Source organism: Gymnodraco acuticeps, unplaced genomic scaffold (genome assembly GCF_902827175.1).
Source record: "Gymnodraco acuticeps unplaced genomic scaffold, fGymAcu1.1, whole genome shotgun sequence".
Taxonomy (NCBI): domain Eukaryota; kingdom Metazoa; phylum Chordata; class Actinopteri; order Perciformes; family Bathydraconidae; genus Gymnodraco; species Gymnodraco acuticeps.
In genome coordinates, this window is record NW_022990981.1 from 766,683 (window position 1) to 784,046 (window position 17,364).

At 41.2% G+C, this 17,364-nt stretch overlaps 2 protein-coding genes across 2 annotated transcripts; one reads left to right on the forward strand and one right to left on the reverse strand.

The window, feature by feature from the left end:
- The first annotated feature begins 800 nt into the window (after nt 1-800).
- Nucleotides 801-1,670, forward strand: LOC117558997 (PRKR-interacting protein 1 homolog). Its single transcript, XM_034235590.1, has one exon. It carries the CDS (start codon nt 1,143-1,145, stop codon nt 1,467-1,469), a length of 327 nt encoding a protein of 108 aa, XP_034091481.1. The 5' UTR covers nt 801-1,142; the 3' UTR covers nt 1,470-1,670.
- A 2,751-nt stretch (nt 1,671-4,421) lies between these two features.
- Nucleotides 4,422-16,976, reverse strand: LOC117559083 (desmoglein-2-like). The gene is made up of 14 exons (XM_034235734.1): nt 16,841-16,976; nt 12,897-13,019; nt 12,575-12,730; nt 12,345-12,486; nt 11,787-11,947; nt 10,649-10,783; nt 10,291-10,476; nt 8,836-9,341; nt 8,590-8,732; nt 8,204-8,425; nt 7,734-7,967; nt 7,010-7,128; nt 6,630-6,875; nt 4,422-5,955 (listed from the first exon to the last, which is right to left on the reverse strand). The coding sequence occupies exons 1-14, from the start codon at nt 16,883-16,885 to the stop codon at nt 4,900-4,902; spliced, it is 3,474 nt and encodes a 1,157-aa protein (XP_034091625.1). The 5' UTR covers nt 16,886-16,976; the 3' UTR covers nt 4,422-4,899.
- Nucleotides 16,977-17,364: the final 388 nt, after the last annotated feature.

Consider the following 17,364-nt stretch of genomic DNA (forward strand, 5'->3'; position numbering starts at 1 on the left):
ACTTTTCATGCACATGGTTCTCTAAGTGAGACACAGAAATCTGACTGTTGTAATGTGAGGTGCAGGTGATAAAACATCACAAGGAGAGTTTCGTTCAAAAGAAAACAGGCATTTTATTTTTTAGCCTTCAACAAAAACTTTATTTTACAGAAACATTAACTGCTTTTTCAAATACATGCCTCGTTCTGCTCTTTCACCAAAAAGGGAAATACATGCCACCCCTCCCCTATATTCCCAGTCACATATCTATTGCCCGCCTTCCCAATTCCACCTGGCCAATCAGGTCCTGATTCTGAAGGGGGGAGTGAAGAGTTAAACACAAACATAAACATTGTTTTATACATGTCACAAAATCCTCAAGGCCAAAGTAAATTCATTATTTGAGCTACAAAAATATTGTAAATTCAAAAACCACAAGATCTGCACAAAACTGATAGTTTTAAGTTAATTGGCATTGTCACGGAGGTGATCTCTGGGCTCATAGATCTCGGCCTCCGTTACGGGTTGTTTAGTTTTTTGTTGTTGAAAAGTGTTCCCCTTTCCCCATGTCTGTCGTTGATTGTGTGCACCTGGTGCCCTGTGTTGTCTCCTCCCACCTCACCTGTGTCCTGTTGGTTTGATTAGTGTGGGTGTGTATTTAGGCTCTGTTGCCCTGTCTGTTTGGAGGCTGGTAGTGTGGGTGAGATCCTTGAGGCTGGTGGCTGTGTGCACAGGAACAGCAAGATTGAGGCTGTGTCCTGTGCGCAAGTTTAATAAATGCCCACACCGGGTTATATCTTTGGACGTTCTGCCTCTGCCTCCTTGCTTGGTCGGGCCGCTCAATTGTCAGCCTCACAATTGGTGTCAGAAGTGGGATTTGACCAAGTGAGGAGGTGAGAGTGATGGAGGAACTGCGGGAGATGATGAGGTCACTCCTGCAGCTTCAGGCAGCCGGTGAGCAGCAGTTCGCACAGGAAGAGGAACGGAGACTCCGGAGGGAAGACGGCAGATTGGCTGGAGGCTCGACGGGCGCTGGCTCTGCCGCTGAGGCATCAGAGATCCTGGCGGAGAACCGGAGATTGGTGCAAGAGCATAAAGAGGAGTAGCTCCGGTTACAGAGGGAAGAAGAGAGGAAGGCAGAAGCATCGAGAACGGTTGGAAAGATGGCGGCGCACACGCAGAAGAATAACAAGCCAAGGAAACCTGGAGGAAAGGAGTCGTCGCAGCCTTTGATAATTGCCAAAACTCCAGAGTTCGTCCGGGATGTGATGGGTTCCGGCGCCGGTGCGGGCAGCGGGGAGTTCCACGTTTGCCGGCACCTCCGACGCGGGGAGTACCAAGGGCGGGACTTTCTGGACAGGATGTCGGGGAAAGTGAATGAGGACATCGAGTGTCTCGATGAAGTGGAGCTGAGCAAACGGGCGGCCGGTGATGGAGCAGCGGGGCGCGGGAGGAAGCGAAAAAGACTGAGGCGCAAGATGCGGATGTGAGCTCTTTAGAACGACATATTATTTCACAAATGTTTGTAAAGGCAGACTGCATAGCTAGGTGCTTGATTGTATACACCTGTGGCCATTGGACTGAATTAAACACCTGCATTCAATTAATAAGAGTGGTCCAATACTTTTGTCCATTTTGTGTATATCATGTGACCTGGGATCATCACGATGGATGTTTTAAGAAACTGTATACAGGGTTAAAGGGCGGGGGCCCGTTCATTTCTATGAGAATTGCTCGATGGCGCATGAAACCCAAAATGGAGATATTTAGATTCAAAATCACCCCTATCTGGGCTCATAAAGCATGCACACTCAAGTTTTCAACTTTTAGACGATGATGATTTGAATAAGGGCTATAAAAGGGTTGGGTACTTTATTCACCAAAATATGTATACGCTGATTTACAGTCATCTTTTTCCCAATGGGTAAGTGTAGTACTAGTTTTATCCAATAGGAACATGTGCTTCAATGTTCAGCACTCTAGGGGTATGGCCCTTGACTCTGAAGAATATAAATACTGTGATCATATACAGTAGGGATATGGGCACATGGAGTATGCACTTGCAATTTCCTTAAAGCACCGCCCCAAATCCGCTTTGCCTCTGCTCTTTAACCCTTCTCTTGCGTTTCGGGTCAAAAGTGACCGAATGACTTTTGTTTTAATCATAAATATTGTGTTTTTCATCCAATTGCCTCAATACCTTAAGTTATCCTCCACACTAGGCCTCTGAACATATACACTTGATGATCACCACTTGCATTGAATGTTGAGTGATTTATTCAACAGTGAAACACCCTTGATGTTTTCGGTCAGAATTGACCGCCATAGAAAACGAATGGGTTTGAGTGTATTATGTTCATCCTGCAGATGGAAAACATCTGATATATACACACACACACGCGTTACGGGAACCTCTCCCTTTCTCGGGCTGTATGATACAATGTATCATACCTTCTCACAGGTGCAAGCTCTGTGCCCCTCGAGAAACACAAACCTCTCACTTTCTCGCGCTAAATGGGCAAGAAAGTTTGAACCACATGAAGAGGAGATTGAACCAGATGAAGAGGAGATAGAACCAGATGAAGAGGAGATAGAGGAAGATGTCTCAGAAATGGAAGACAACAGCGATCCAGACTATTATATTACATTACATGTCATTTGTTAGACGCTTTTATCCAAAGTGACTTACTTACATTCAGTACTGTGGACCAGTGGTTCCCAAACTTTTTGTGCCCAAGGCACACCAAAGGACAAGTAAAAATCTCAAGGCACACCTATTGTGCAAAATAGCCCTTATAACACGTGTTATCACTCATATCATGTAAGATATCTGTAAATGTGCATAATTATTTACTAATGCCAAATAAAATGTGACAGACAACTATATCACTCGTGAAATATTTATTAACGAAATATTTCAGAAATTAATTTGAAACTTTATCAAATTAGGCTTCATCAAAGCAGCAACACACTCATTTAAACCAGACAGGTCACAACATTAAAAATGAGGCAAAGGAAACTCAGCAGAAATTCAGCACAGAGAACTGTCAATGCAAGGAAGCTGCATTGTCCATGGTCCTGAACTACAAATTATAAATGTATTACTTTAAAAAAATAAAATATATATATTACACTACTTCGTTACTATCTACATAAAGTAACTCGTTACTTTACTCGCCGAGCACGTACGAACTGCGCATGCGTGAGTGGCAATAACTTTCCTTACCAGCAGGCGGCGGTAGTGTGTATTTGTCATTCAAAACAGGCAACAACCGGAAGACAGAAGAAGAACAGACTGCGTGATATAAACAAACAACAAATAGCGTGTGCGGTAGCTTCACCTTAGCATGTGTTCTTTGCAGGTGTTTGTTGAGGTTTGACGTGGTGTTTACAGCAGTGGATAACAGCTTCTGGCCTGGACACAGTTTGCACCTCACCGTCACATTCCTGTCTATTCTTCGGACGAACTCAAAGTAATGGGCATACCTCCACCCCTGGAAAGTTATCGCTGACTCAGCCATGTTTATGTAGCACTGCACGTGGAGATGTGGATGCGCAAGTCGCGTAGATTACGTACATATAAAGCTACAAAGTACTGATATAGTCAATTAAAAAATAATTATTTTTGTGTAGTTGTATATTGCAATAATAACGTAGGCCTATGGTTGTCACAAAATCCCACGGCACACCCGGACTTGCCTCACGGCACACCAGTGTGCCGCGGCACACCGTTTGGGAACCACTGCTGTGGACAATCCCCACAGGAGCAATTTGGGGTGAAGTGTCTTGCTCAGGGACACAACGACATGCTGACTGCAGTGGGACTCAAACTTGCTACCCCCTGATTCGAAGTCCAGCACACACTGGCTTGCTTGTATCAAATCAATACATCCCATACATCATTGGAACGGGAAGAATCTCAGCCACAACACCAACTAAGGCATTTCCATCTCCAGTAAACACAGCCTACATGGCAAGCATTTTTATAATATACAGTAATGTAAAATAAGCACTATCTTTGAACTTACTGCCAAAAATAATATGAAATTCACCCCTGGTGTCATTCTGTCTGTCATCTCTTGATTCTACTTGCTTTGACTGTTCAAATGAGATGTCAACCATCAAAATTGGATAAGGGGTTCCAGAGATATCACTGCAAAACACACCGGTCAATTTTGACCGAAAATAGCATGGGAAGGGGGGTATGACCTAACGCAAGAGAAGGGTTAAGAAGCTATTGAAATGGATGAATATCAAGGGCAATATGGTGTCCTGTTGATTTGATTAAGAATTGATCTGAAAAACACATACGTATGTTCATTCTTACCCTTGCAGAGGTTTTCTTATTTTGTTGTAAATTATGTTAAACTCATCGCACCCAGATTATCTTTAAAAGAAAATTATAAAGATGAATTTGAAAGCATCAGATAGGATTTGCCAAATTTGAACCGTTGGATTTTTATTTCTTTTTTTATTAGAGCAAAACAACTGACAGCATAAAACAAACACCATCAAACAACTTAAGGATTTACTGATTATAACAAGCATGATTCTGTATGTACATAATTTGTCTCTGAGAGGTACGGAAAAAGAAGGCAACAGTCATCACAGGTCTGCTGGGATTTTTTCGGAGGGTCAGCTTGGCATTGTTATCATTCAACTTTATTGTTTACATTTTGTTTATTTATTTTGTTTTTGTTCATGTACTTCAATGTTGACTTTTCTTTGGGTAGACTCTGTTTTAGAATGGAGTCTGCAATGGAATATAGGAAACATGCTCCTTTTCCATTAACTGTCTCACATTAGTTCTCTTGCATTAGTTTAGTCCCACAATCATCCCATCACCACATAGACCAGGCCAGAGGAACAGTCTTATTGGCCTCACTGGAAAGATCCTCTCTTGTCCGGACGATCTCTCATTCAGTGAATTTCTCTTGTCTCCTGTACCACCACCTTGCGGTAGGTGGGGGGTTTTTTCACTGTAGTGGTAGAGGAAGTCACCACGTTGCTCTGAGAGCCAGAGATGTCTCTTTTCAGGGACAGACATCCTGCTTCCTTGACCAGCTGCCCTCTGTTGCTTTGCTCTCCGACCACCAGAGATCCTGAAAGCCCCCCTGACTGCAGAGTTCCCCCATGCATAAAGTGGGTCTGGCTACTTTTAAGCCCTTCTATTGTCCCTTTAGGGGCTTTTCCCTCCACCACCATCATGGTCTTGGAGCCAGAGAGGTTGCCAGAGTGGATGAGGTTTCCACCACTTCCATGGACCCGGCTCTTCTCCACCAGCACCATGCGTTGGCCCTGGGCTCGCCCGCTGGACATCACGGTCTGTCCCTGAACCACCACGCCTTGGGCATGTCCAGTTTGGGAGCCGTTGAGCAGTACCATGCCCTGCAGGTTGGTGGATGGTGCCTCCGCCAGCAGCACGGTGTTCTGAACCTGTGGCTGGAGGACGTACTGCATCTGCACAGGGGTGGCGGTGGTGTAGTAGACGGGCTGCGGCTGCTGCTGTAGCAAGATCATCGGACCTTGATTCACCATCCCTTCATTTACTGTGGTCATCCCTGTGCTCACTGGGATCATCCCTGTTCTCACCGTGGTCATCCCTTCCATCGCTGTGGCCGTGCTCTCCTTCACAACCTGAGAACTTCCAGATGTCTCACTGATCACTGTCTGAGATGTGGTCTGATGCAGCTTGGGTGGAGGGGCTGGCTGCTGGCAAGCTGAGGTGGGAGTTTGGATTGATGCACTGGGCGGATAAATGAACGCTGGTTTGACCTCAGTTTCGATCTTCTTGCCTCCGCACACCTCAGCCAGGGTCTTGAACTTCATACCGAGGTCATCAATAAACTGCAGGTCGTTCTCAGACTCCAGGAGGCTGCAGCAGCCCACTGAGCCAGCAAGGGAGCCAACACCCTCGTAGTCATAAACTGAAAGAGCGTCTTTCCCTCCAAGGTTTTCGTTTTCACTCGTCACCTTCTGTTAAAAGAGAAAAGAGAAATCATAACCAAGGTTTCCTTATTTATTGACTGAGATAAATCCCATGATGACCAATAAGAGAATCCTCATCCTACTACACATTCAAGCACAGTATTAAAAAGTGGATCATTGAAAACCAACATTGTTAGCACTGATGTGTGGGTGCAGGTGTGTGTATGAGTGCGTATTGTGAATGTTTTATTTATTATCATGACTTACTTTTAACTGTATTCAGTGATGTCATCTATTGTAAATATGTACAATGGTATAACAATGTTGTGGTATTTTCATTATTGCTTTTAGGATGTCTATCACCATCTGGCAAAAGGACTATCGGTGAAAACTAGCCTTTTGGCTAATTTGAGTACTTTTACATGTTTTTAATATGTTGATTAATGTACACTGTCCCTTGTTTTAAATAAATCAATTCAAATCCCATGAGGAAGTGGCATGTGTATGTATTGCATGTTGCACATAACATCACATACCAAATGCCTGTCGTTCTACTGGAAAACATTGTTGGTGCCCGAAAACATGCTTTTCAAACCTTTTTAAGTTTGTAATAAGAAGTTGTAGGATTTGAGCTGTTCCATGTACGCACATCTAGATTAATTTATTTTCAAAACATTTGTCCATGACAAGTGAGGAACAGAAATATTATAATGATTTCTCACCTGACTGTAGTACTGTCTCAGGAAATGGTCTGGCAGAGCCATTCCATCGTTCTCTCCTTGATGTACTTGTGATCCTTGACCCTCAATCCAAGTTCCTAATCCTGAAACGTTACTCTTCCCCCAGCCGATGCTATCACCTTGAAAAGAATAGCCCTGATATATGCCAGGTCCTGATCGCTGAATTGGGACTTCACAAATCACAACTCCTCCATCCATTTGTGGCGGTATGTTCAGTAGCGGCACCTCCTGTAAAAGATCAATGATCCAAATGTTATAACATAGTCCACACTTATTCAGCTGCCTAGCGTCAAAAGTGAGCTTTCAAGCAGACATCCTCTCTACAGCATCAACCAGTATGAAGGTATATATGTTGGTCTCACCGTGTTCTCGCCCTGGCCCTCAGTGTGGTAGTTAATGAGATGAGATTTGGTGCCGGAAGGCATCTCAGTAAAGCTTGCGACCTCCCCACATCCGCAGAAGAGCAGCAACAGAAGAAAAACTGTAAAAACAACAACAAAGTGTTACTCAAAGGCTACTTAAACATGGTGTGGGGAATGCAGTGTTGCTCTGGGGTTATCCAAAAAAGGGTGCAGTTTATTTTTCATGGCACACTAACCTACCAGGTAATACACTGTCTAGATCAATTACCTAAACCAATATGTGCTAATGTTATATCCTATAAAAGGCAACCATGTACTTAGCTTTGCAGATCATTTACATGCACAAAACCTATATAACACACTACGGGTTCTGGGTTGGTGCTGTTCAAAGGACTTATTTTCTCAATCAGCTTCAGTTTGAGTAATTTCATTACACAACCTTGAGTTTTTTTGTTTGTTAAAAACATACATAAATAATTCATGCTTATTAAGTTATGATTAATAAATACTTTATATTTAAAGCCAAGTTTTGAGGGGCTTAACAGCTCTTGACTTTTTTAAATGTCCAAATGAATTCCCTTCATGTCAGACTTTTGTTTTTGTCACATGTAAATGGCTTGTTTAACTGGCTTAACTATACTCAACCTGATTTAAGATTGTCTTTAGCACAATTACATTGTTAGGTGCCTGATCATATAACCCTTGAGCCTCAAAGCATACGTACGTGGTAGCAGCAGCAGACCAAGGAACAGCAGTCCGATTCCAGCGGGTCCTAACTCTGCTCCTTTCTTGGTATTACCTCGATCTCCACACATCACCCCTTCCTCACAGGTGCACACTTGAACCGTCACTTTCTCTGGTTCTGGACAGGCCTGCCCTTGCTGGTCATTCACCACAAAAGTCACCTCGTATAAACCAGGCCACAGGGTCTCCTTAGCCCTCAGGATGGCTGCAGTGTCTGCAGGCACGAGACGAAAAGATGATGAGTGTGCCAAGTGTGTTTAATTTTGATTATAATACTGATTATTGTTGCAAAACAATTAAATCCTGGTGCTCAACTGGTTGAGGATGCATGCCAGGATTAGGGTTAGGAAAACCAACTAATGTTGACAGAGCTAGTTCTAATTGTATATCTATTTAAATGTTTTAATATCTATTTACAACACTTTAAAATATTCACAGTATTCTCCTCACCATTGTAGTGCTCCACCTGCCATTTACCCTGAGTGCCCTCTGGGATTATTTCAAAGGTAAAAGGAGATCCGTTGGGGGAAAAATCCTCATCTTTAGCATTCACAATAACGGCATCATCGGGGATACACAGAGTCTGGATTTGACTGGTAAGGGTGGGGCAGTGGTCGTTGAAATCCTCCACTTGGATGGCTATGGTGCCAGTGGCTGTTTTAGCAGGCATGTCTGTGTTGAAGGAAATAAAGAAATCAACCAGCTTTAATTTGTTTCTATTTCCAGGACAGATTTCATGAACGTTTTCAAAATGCTAATCTCAACTGTTGGCAAGGCTGGTAAACCACATGCAAAGCATCTTGATCTGAAGAGGAAAGAAAGTGTTAAAAGTGTACCTTCTGTAAAGCAGAGTACTTTGGCATAATACGTCCCGTTGATCAGGTATGGAGATTCTCTATCTGGCATCTTGTTCAGTTTGATATCAGCTGTTTTTGGGTCGATGGTAAACCAGTTGTCAGGGTCTGAGCCTTTGGCATACCTACAGTAGAATACACTGTGTCAGTTATCATGATTGAGTGTAGAAAACTAAGCTGAAGTACTGTTAACCACAGAGCATTTTGAGTATGTGTTAATGCACTGACCTGACATTCTCAGCAACTTTCCCAGTGTCTACATCTATTGCGGTGTAGCGGGTAATGACTTCATTAATGTTGACGGAGCTGCCTTCCTCTGAGACGGGAATAGCTTTGACTTTGGGGTCAAAACTTGGCCCCTCCGGCTGGTTCTTCACATTGATTTTGATCGGATAGGTTTTGTATGTGGTACCACCTTGCGTGAATGTTCCGGATGTTCCAAGGGTTCCTCCTGATCCTCCTGTAGCACCAGTGGCACCACTTTGCCCACTGGAACCACTGGCACCACTTGCACCACTGGCTCCACTTGCACCACTGGCACCACTGGCACCACTGGCACCACTGGCACCACTGGCACCACTGGCACCACTGGCACCACTAGCACCACTTGCTCCTCCTGCTCCACCTAGTTCTATATTAATTCCAGAAAATCCAGTAGATCCATCGTATAATGGAACCTTGTTCTTCACAATTAATCCTAGGTCAAGGTTCTTCACATCCTCATAATCGACAGCCTGTGAAATGGAACACATAAAGTCTAAATATCAATCTAAATTTGGCCAAAAAGACAAAAACGTCTTCTTTATGTAGGACTAAATAAGAGTTGGCGTATTTGAAACTAAAGCACTAGCACTTTAAACGGTTTGGCTTATTGAAAGCTAATGTACTAATGTGTTTTTAATTTGTATCGTCATAGTCACTTATTTTAAGGTGCTTTGGATAAAGGCGCCAGTAATTAAAGGGGTCCTATTATGCTTATATTCAGGTTCATATCAGTATGTAGTGTCTCTACTGGGACATGTCTCCATGCTTTAATGTTGAAAAAGCTCTCTATTTTGCTCATACTGCCTGTGCTGCAGCACCTCTTTTCACCCTCTGTCTGAAACCAGAGCCCAGTCTGCTCTGATTGGTTAGCTGGCCGGCTCTGTTGAGAATGATCAACTGAGTCTTAGAGCTTAGATGTCCCGCCTATTACATACAATGTGTTGGAGTGCAAGTGAGTATTACATAGTGATGTCATTATGTTACAGAAGTAAACAAATGAGTCTAATGGAGATGTTTCAGGCAGAGTGTGGGAGAGAAACTCCCTCTGAAGGTAACACAGGGATTGAAGCCTTTGCAGACCATTTACATGCACTAAAACCGATATCACACACTGCAGGAAAAGGGAAAACCCCAAAAAGCACAATAGGGCCTCTTTAATCAGAATTAGACCCTGTAAACTTAATGAGCCCTTGGCTTTATTTAATTTAGAAACCCTGTAACCATTTGACAAACACCCACCAATATTAAATTAATAACACGCGTGGCCTTGTAGCCACAGGTGTGATTGAATTGGTATAATGTTCCAATGCTGAGGTCAATAGGTGGACCCATTCATACTGTACCTACGTAAACGTTCTTTGTCTCACCTGATGATCATTTTACTAACACTTGTGTTTCTTTTTTATTGAACTTGTGTACCTTGTCGAGCATCAGAATGCCCTCGTTGGTCGCGGTGTCTGTTTTGATGCTGAAGTACCCGGCCTCGTTCCCTCTGACGATGTCAAACACGGCTTCCCAGTTCTCTGAGGCCTCCAGATCCAAGTCCTTTGCACTGATCCTCATCACCTCCACACCCTCCGTGTTCTCCTCAATGCCGCCTTCATACTGCAGGTAAAAAGCGTTGTGAGATGCAGTCATTTTTGAAAATACATTTCCATATATCATTTTTGTCCCTTAAAGGAAACATGAAACCCATTTAACTCTAAAACCCTTAATCTTATTAGATCAACATACAGTTTAACATGTTGATAAAGAAGAATGTGAGAAAGAAAAGTACCTCCTCTTTATCCAGAGTGGGAAGGTTGTCATTAACATCTTGAACATTAATGAAAACAGTGCTGGTTGCACTGTGTCCGCCTGGTAAACCATTCAGGTCTTGACCTTTCACTATCAGAGTGTACTGATCCGCTGTCTGAAATAAGAATGGGGAATAGAACAGGAAGTGTTAGAGCAGGGACTTCTCTGTAAGATGCACTCAAACCACTACAATAATGTAAAAAGGGTGGCAAATTATCAAGCTACAGGATGGGCAGTGCTGGGAAGTATTACATAAAACACGAGATGCATTCACATTACAGGAAGGCTCACACAGCGACCCTATAAGGCCCTGACACAAAATACTCGTTATTGGCCTTCAGTCACTTTTGGTCAGTGCTCATTCGCCCTAGTTTTTGCGGTGTGTCCAGCACGGTCAGCACTTTTTGTAACTCTACCAATTCAGCTGACAATATAGAAGCGGAGCCTTTCTTCAAACTAAGTCCCTCTGATTGACCAAACAAATGACTAGATAAATGTTTTACCATCATCTTGTTTGATTATTTTAATACCAGATACTGTGTGTGCGACAATGGTCGGCAAACGCTGCTTTGCTTTATTGTGTGCATCATTACAACGTCTTGAATGTCGGCATGGGAAATGCTGAGCCCAAGATGAAGTGAAAGTCTCCCATCAAAATCATAATATGGATAGGTCAAGGGATGGTGAATTGTTTCTGAAAAGGCAGCCAATGGCAGGCTCAAACACACGACCACTTCCTGTTAGTCAGGCTACGTTACATATGACATATTGTGATTGTACTGGACGTACAGTGACAGTTGACTTTAAAGAAAAACCAAAGTGTAAATTATATTTAGGTAAACCATGACGAGGAAAATAATTTGTGAAAATCTTTTTTGACATTTAGAACTTTCTATCAGGCATCTGTGAATTGTATTGGGTTTTTATTTGTAGATTGAAAATGCATTAGTGGTTCTCAATTCTACACGTGTTGATTTACATTTTTCACACACAGAGTTGGCCATTGTTGGATATTTGTACCCACAAATATAATTATTGAGACAAATCTAGCTCCATAGATTAGTATTTGTAATCCTCTGCGATTGAGACTGGCCCTGTGGATGTAGTTCACACTGTACCTCTCTGTCCAGGGCAGAACTCTTGACGAGTATGATCCCATCTTTGGAAATGGAAAACATGTCACCGGGTGGTTGCTGATCTACGATGGTATAGGCGATCTGAGAGTTTATATTTCCTGGTTCATCAGCATCAGTTGCAGTTATTTTCATGACTGAAGTCCCTGTAAAACATTATTTAGTGAAACAGTTATTAAAAATGTAAGTACATTCGGCTATGTTCAGTCTGCTGTGCCCTGATGAAAGACAACTAAATGCATCACATTTCAAACTGGTCAGAAAGATCAGAAAACACTCAGACTCTCATGTGGATACTGAATAATGACTTAAAACCTAAGTAATATCAAATTGTTTACCAAATGTACAGCTACTTACCTTTGTTATACTAGTTCTAGGTGTTAAATAAATACGTGTCACATTAAGCAGCTTAGGGAAAATAAGGCAAGAAAATAGATCATCTCGTATTTATAAAACCAGAATGTTTTGTTGTATTTATGAAGTAACTGTAGGATTACTTTGATGGAAGAATCTGGATTTACACACAAAAGCAGAAACACTTGCCTTGAAGACTGAGCTCTTTTACCTCCCCGGCCTTCATGACTGCAAACACTGGAGCGTTGTCGTTCTCATCGATAACTTTGATTCGTACGTCAATGTGTTTCTCTGCATGTTCACCATTAGTGTACGTAGCAATACCTGACAGCTGAAAAATATTATTTTTTTTTATTTAATCACTTATTCAGAATCTAATACGGTGGCATTCAGGTAAAAAAGCACGGATCATCACTCACATTGTATGTATCGATTTCTTCCCTGTCGAGTTGTCTGGTCACACGAATTAATCCAGTATGAGGGTCGACAACAAACACATTGAAGGGAGATTTATTTGCACCAATGCCTTCTAGAGAGTACTGAAGTCCCTCAGTTTCCTTCAAATCTGACCGAATCTGAAACACAAAACAGGAAGACGGTGATTTCACTGCATCAGAGAAACAAACTCAAAGGACATTTGCAGACGACAACACCTGCTCACTAAATGATTGCTGTTAGTGGTTAAATAGTTCCTTCTTTGTCTGTTACAGAATATATGGGTATAAATAATCAGTGACTCACCTTGGCAATAAATTCCTTTCTGGTGTAGTCTACATTTTCCTTCAGTGACTTCGCAGGGAGAATCCATTCCCTTTTTTTTCTTACCAGGTTGTGTCCTGAGCAAACAATCACCAGAACAACAGCCTGCAACATACATTTATAATTACTTCACACTGAATCCCTCTTTAAAACAATGGTCCACAATTGCATTTAAGTTACATGTATGTAAAAAAGCAACACTCATACAACTCATAATAGGGCATAATAGGGCCCCTTTAGGTTTGAATAACATTACATGAAAGCACAGAATACAACTATACAAGGAAGTTAAAATATTTAATTTGACAAATGTGTGTTCTGCTTCTAAATTTCAGTGTCAACAATAGTTTGTGAAATGTTGGCCCTTTTAAATGACATGGTTATGAGTGAAATAAAGAAATGCAATCGGACATTTGTAATTCAAGACTTTGCAGGCTTAATGTCGAGTATTTTAGTAATCTCAGTTTTTGTGAATCCATTTGTAAATATTTTATTTTTATTTTGGCTGTAGATCCCAATATGATTTGCAAACAGATGTATGCTCTAACAGAGATACTAGAACGAAATACAGAAAAATGCAGAAATACAGAAAAGAGAGCTCTTTTTTTATCTTTTATTAGCTTGTTCAATTTAAAATCTTGTATTCAAGATTTAATCTTTTAGTAGCTTGTTCAATTTTAAATATTGAATTCATAGAAAGCTTAAAACCTGATTATTTTATTTATTTTTCAATTAATTATTGTGTGCTGAGCAGTCGTTTACTGTTATGTCTTTCATCTATATTTTTCTTGTATACTTAGTTTCAATAAAACATGTATGATTCTTAGTTAACACAGCGTCACACAGCTATTCTGGTTATTTTGGGCTCTACCAAGTTTAAAGGGGGTGGAGTGATACATCGTGGAAACTCCATATACTTCAAGAGATTGAATCTACAGTATGGCACCGTTCCAGCTATAACAACAAAATAAGCACTGCACAGTGAGTGGAGCAGTGTATGTAACACTGTTTCTGACAGTCCTGTGAACAGGTCTGACCAGACTATTGTTGGGTGGTTTGTGCATTAACGTCTACTGCAGAGACAGAGTTCAGTCTGTCTGAAATATGACCTGCCTCTTTGAGAGGGAGGGTGGGCCGTACCTGTTGCTCAGACTGTTGCCTTCTCGTCTATTGCTGCTTGGAGAAAAAAACGTACGTACATGTTGGTACAAGCATGAGCTGCTAGAGCCAACTAGGGTAATCACTGACATAATTATATGTCAATTATGACACCTCTTCTATCAAGCACTAGCTGTATATGTCATCAGACACGCTTCAGGGCACACATATTGGTGTCAGAGCCCTATTGAAGTTTCTATTGGTCATAAAAAACGGCTTTTGCTGACAAGTGACTAGATGGGACTACTAAACGTCATCATCCCAAACATTAGCCACATTAGCTTAGCGGTGGTGACGCGCAGGCATAACACTGTGATGTAGTTTGTTTGCTTTTTACTTGCATTTACGCTTCAAAAATCGTCAACAGGGTGGTAATATTTGGAGAACAAAACGTGAGTATCATAAATGTGTGTTTACCAATAATCTTATTTTCTGCAACATTCTTAGATCTAATGGAAAAATCCCATTGCTTCTTTTTTTGGGTGAAACCTTGTGATGCTAATTTCTGGATTGGCCTATAAAAGTATGTCATCACTGCACCTCTCTATTATAGAGCATCAATAAGATTCTTTAAAGGGGTCGGATATTATTAATGTATGGGTGTAATGCTCCTGCAGGATTCTTGCTTCATCATTATTGCTGATTGCACTTATGTGATCTGCTAAAAAATGTTGTTTAATGTGTATTTCTGTGGTCAGGGGTGCAGCCGCTTGTGTTAGAGGTGACACAGACACACCCCGCCACTCCCAGGACAAAAATTGCACAAAAACCAGAGTGACAGAAGAGGTATGACACTTGGAGCTTCTTCACAAAGGTGTGGCGTCACATCTTTAAGTGACTATTATAGCAGAAAGTATGACTCAGGTGCATGACATGTATGACAAAGTTGCTAGACTGCACAAACATTATTTTTAATATTCATGTTAGACATTCTCTCTTTGGTAATTGCTGTCCTTTGTTTCGCTGGGATAATTATAGACTAATAACAATGCTCACTCCCTAAAGATTAAAACTGTCTAAACTGATTAAGAGCTTGACAGACATCAATTTAAAATGCAATTAAATGAAACATGAAATAATATTTGTATTACATCACTATATTCAATCAGTCAAATTCAATCTGTTTTCATTCAGTAATCGCATAGCCTAATCTCAATCTCATTTTAAACAAATGTGCATCAGTTTATGTTCTTCTTAATAATTATGTTTTATTATAACACATTTATATTACTAAGTCTAAACACACTGACCACATTATAATTATGATACAATCGTGATTTAATAGTGTAAAAGTGGAAACGAGCACAATGAAGCTGAGCAGGATAAAACTATAATAAGATAACATTATTTCATTAATATCTGAGTAACATTATGTAAAATCATCTCGTAACTGTCAACATATTATTTCTCGTTTAATGGCCTTGTTTTTGAAATGTTGCTGAGGGAAGTTAGTGAGTTAAAAATGTCTAAATACTCCCACACCTGTGTTGCCATAGCAGCCAGGTATGTGTCCAGGTCAACCTGTCCTGAACAGATACCGAGCCTGAGATGTGAGGAGTAATACATATGGAATCTGGAACTACATGTTTCTAAAGGAGCAAACATATACTCTGCCAGCTGCTCAAAGCAGGGCCGGCTCTAGACATTTAGCTGCCCTAGGCGAGATTTTAGCTGGCGCCCCCCCAGCCAGAGAATCATACAGCAGAAAAGATAAAGATCAATAGAGTATCCAAAGAATACACAATAGAATGGGGGTGGACGTCACATCCTCTAGGGGGGTCCGGGGGTATGGTCCCCCGGGAAGAAATGTTTGAACATTTTAAAGAAAAATGCTTCAATCTGTTGCACTTTGAGCACACAATTACTAGAGACTAGATCTAGGGGTTACAACTCTAAACACCCATGAAAAAGATCGGTTTACATTTTAATAATCAAATAAGTATGTGAACATAACCAATAACCTACCATAGCCAATAACAAATAAATGTAACTTATTTTATTTTTGTTGTTATTTTACAGTTAAAATGTATTTATTCATGCGTATTCATTCCAGTTTTAAACGATATGTTTTGGTTTACTGTCCTATAGTGTACATTGAAATGATTTCAAACCTGTTTATCCCTATAATTATAAAGGAGTGCCTTGGAGATATGTGTTTACATAAATTGTGATGAAACCGTTTGAGACCCACTGAGATAACTTATTGTAGAAACATCTTCTTCTTTTATCCGTAAGAGCAACTAGCACCAGATTATAATAACAACAGCGCCGATACCGGTGCGCCCTCGCTCACTCCCACACTTACACGCACTTTGGCTGTGAGCTGCGGGCGCCTGATAAGCCAACATCCCCCATTTTCATCACTTACAGCGCCCATCGTACAGGGCAAATGAAAAGTGTAACCGGGGTGAAAAGGGTGTTACATTTACTTAATTATGAATGTTGTTACATCAAGGCCGAAAATTAGGATGAGCACCAACGGTCAAAACAATTGTTTTCCCTCCCAGAACTGCCAGCACAGCGCCTCCCCAGGTCTGGCGCCCTAGGTGAACATCTATAACGCCAGTGCTACGGGCCGGCCCTGGCTCAACTTAACAGAGGCTTCTGCCAACAGCTGGATAACAGTCAGTGTGTTTAACCACACATTATTTAATCAACAGTAAACATTCATATTTAAAAAGAGGACTTTATAGAAACTCAGTCTACATTGGATGTTATATACTATTCAGAAAACAGCAGTTTAGACACAGGAGTGATGCAGGACTCACCGTTAAGAGAAACAACGCAAACACAGGAGAAGTAATCCTATTCATTGCGGAAGAATAGTTCCGGTGTGCACGTGAAGAGAATCGATAGTCCCGTGGCTGCCGGTATGAGGTCCGGACACTATGTGAGCTGATGGAGGAGAGGGGAGGCTTATGAAGGAGGAACACACACACACACACACGCCCACACACACACGTGCACGAACACACGCATGCACACACGCACGCGCACACACACACACACACACACACACACACACACACACACACACACACACACACACACATAAGAGAGACATACAGAGAGAAAGTGACGCTCCTCCCCTAAAATGAAGAATAGAATAAGGGATGTTTATTTTGATTGTAACTATTAATACAAATAATGATTTAAAACTCATTATTATAATTATTATTGTTTTGTTTACGAAGCTAAAAGCCCTTGTTTTTTCCTGTTTTTACATTTGTATCTGTATTATTGTGAGCAAAATTAATAAAAAGTTTGAAGTTTGACAACAAAATAAGTCTTC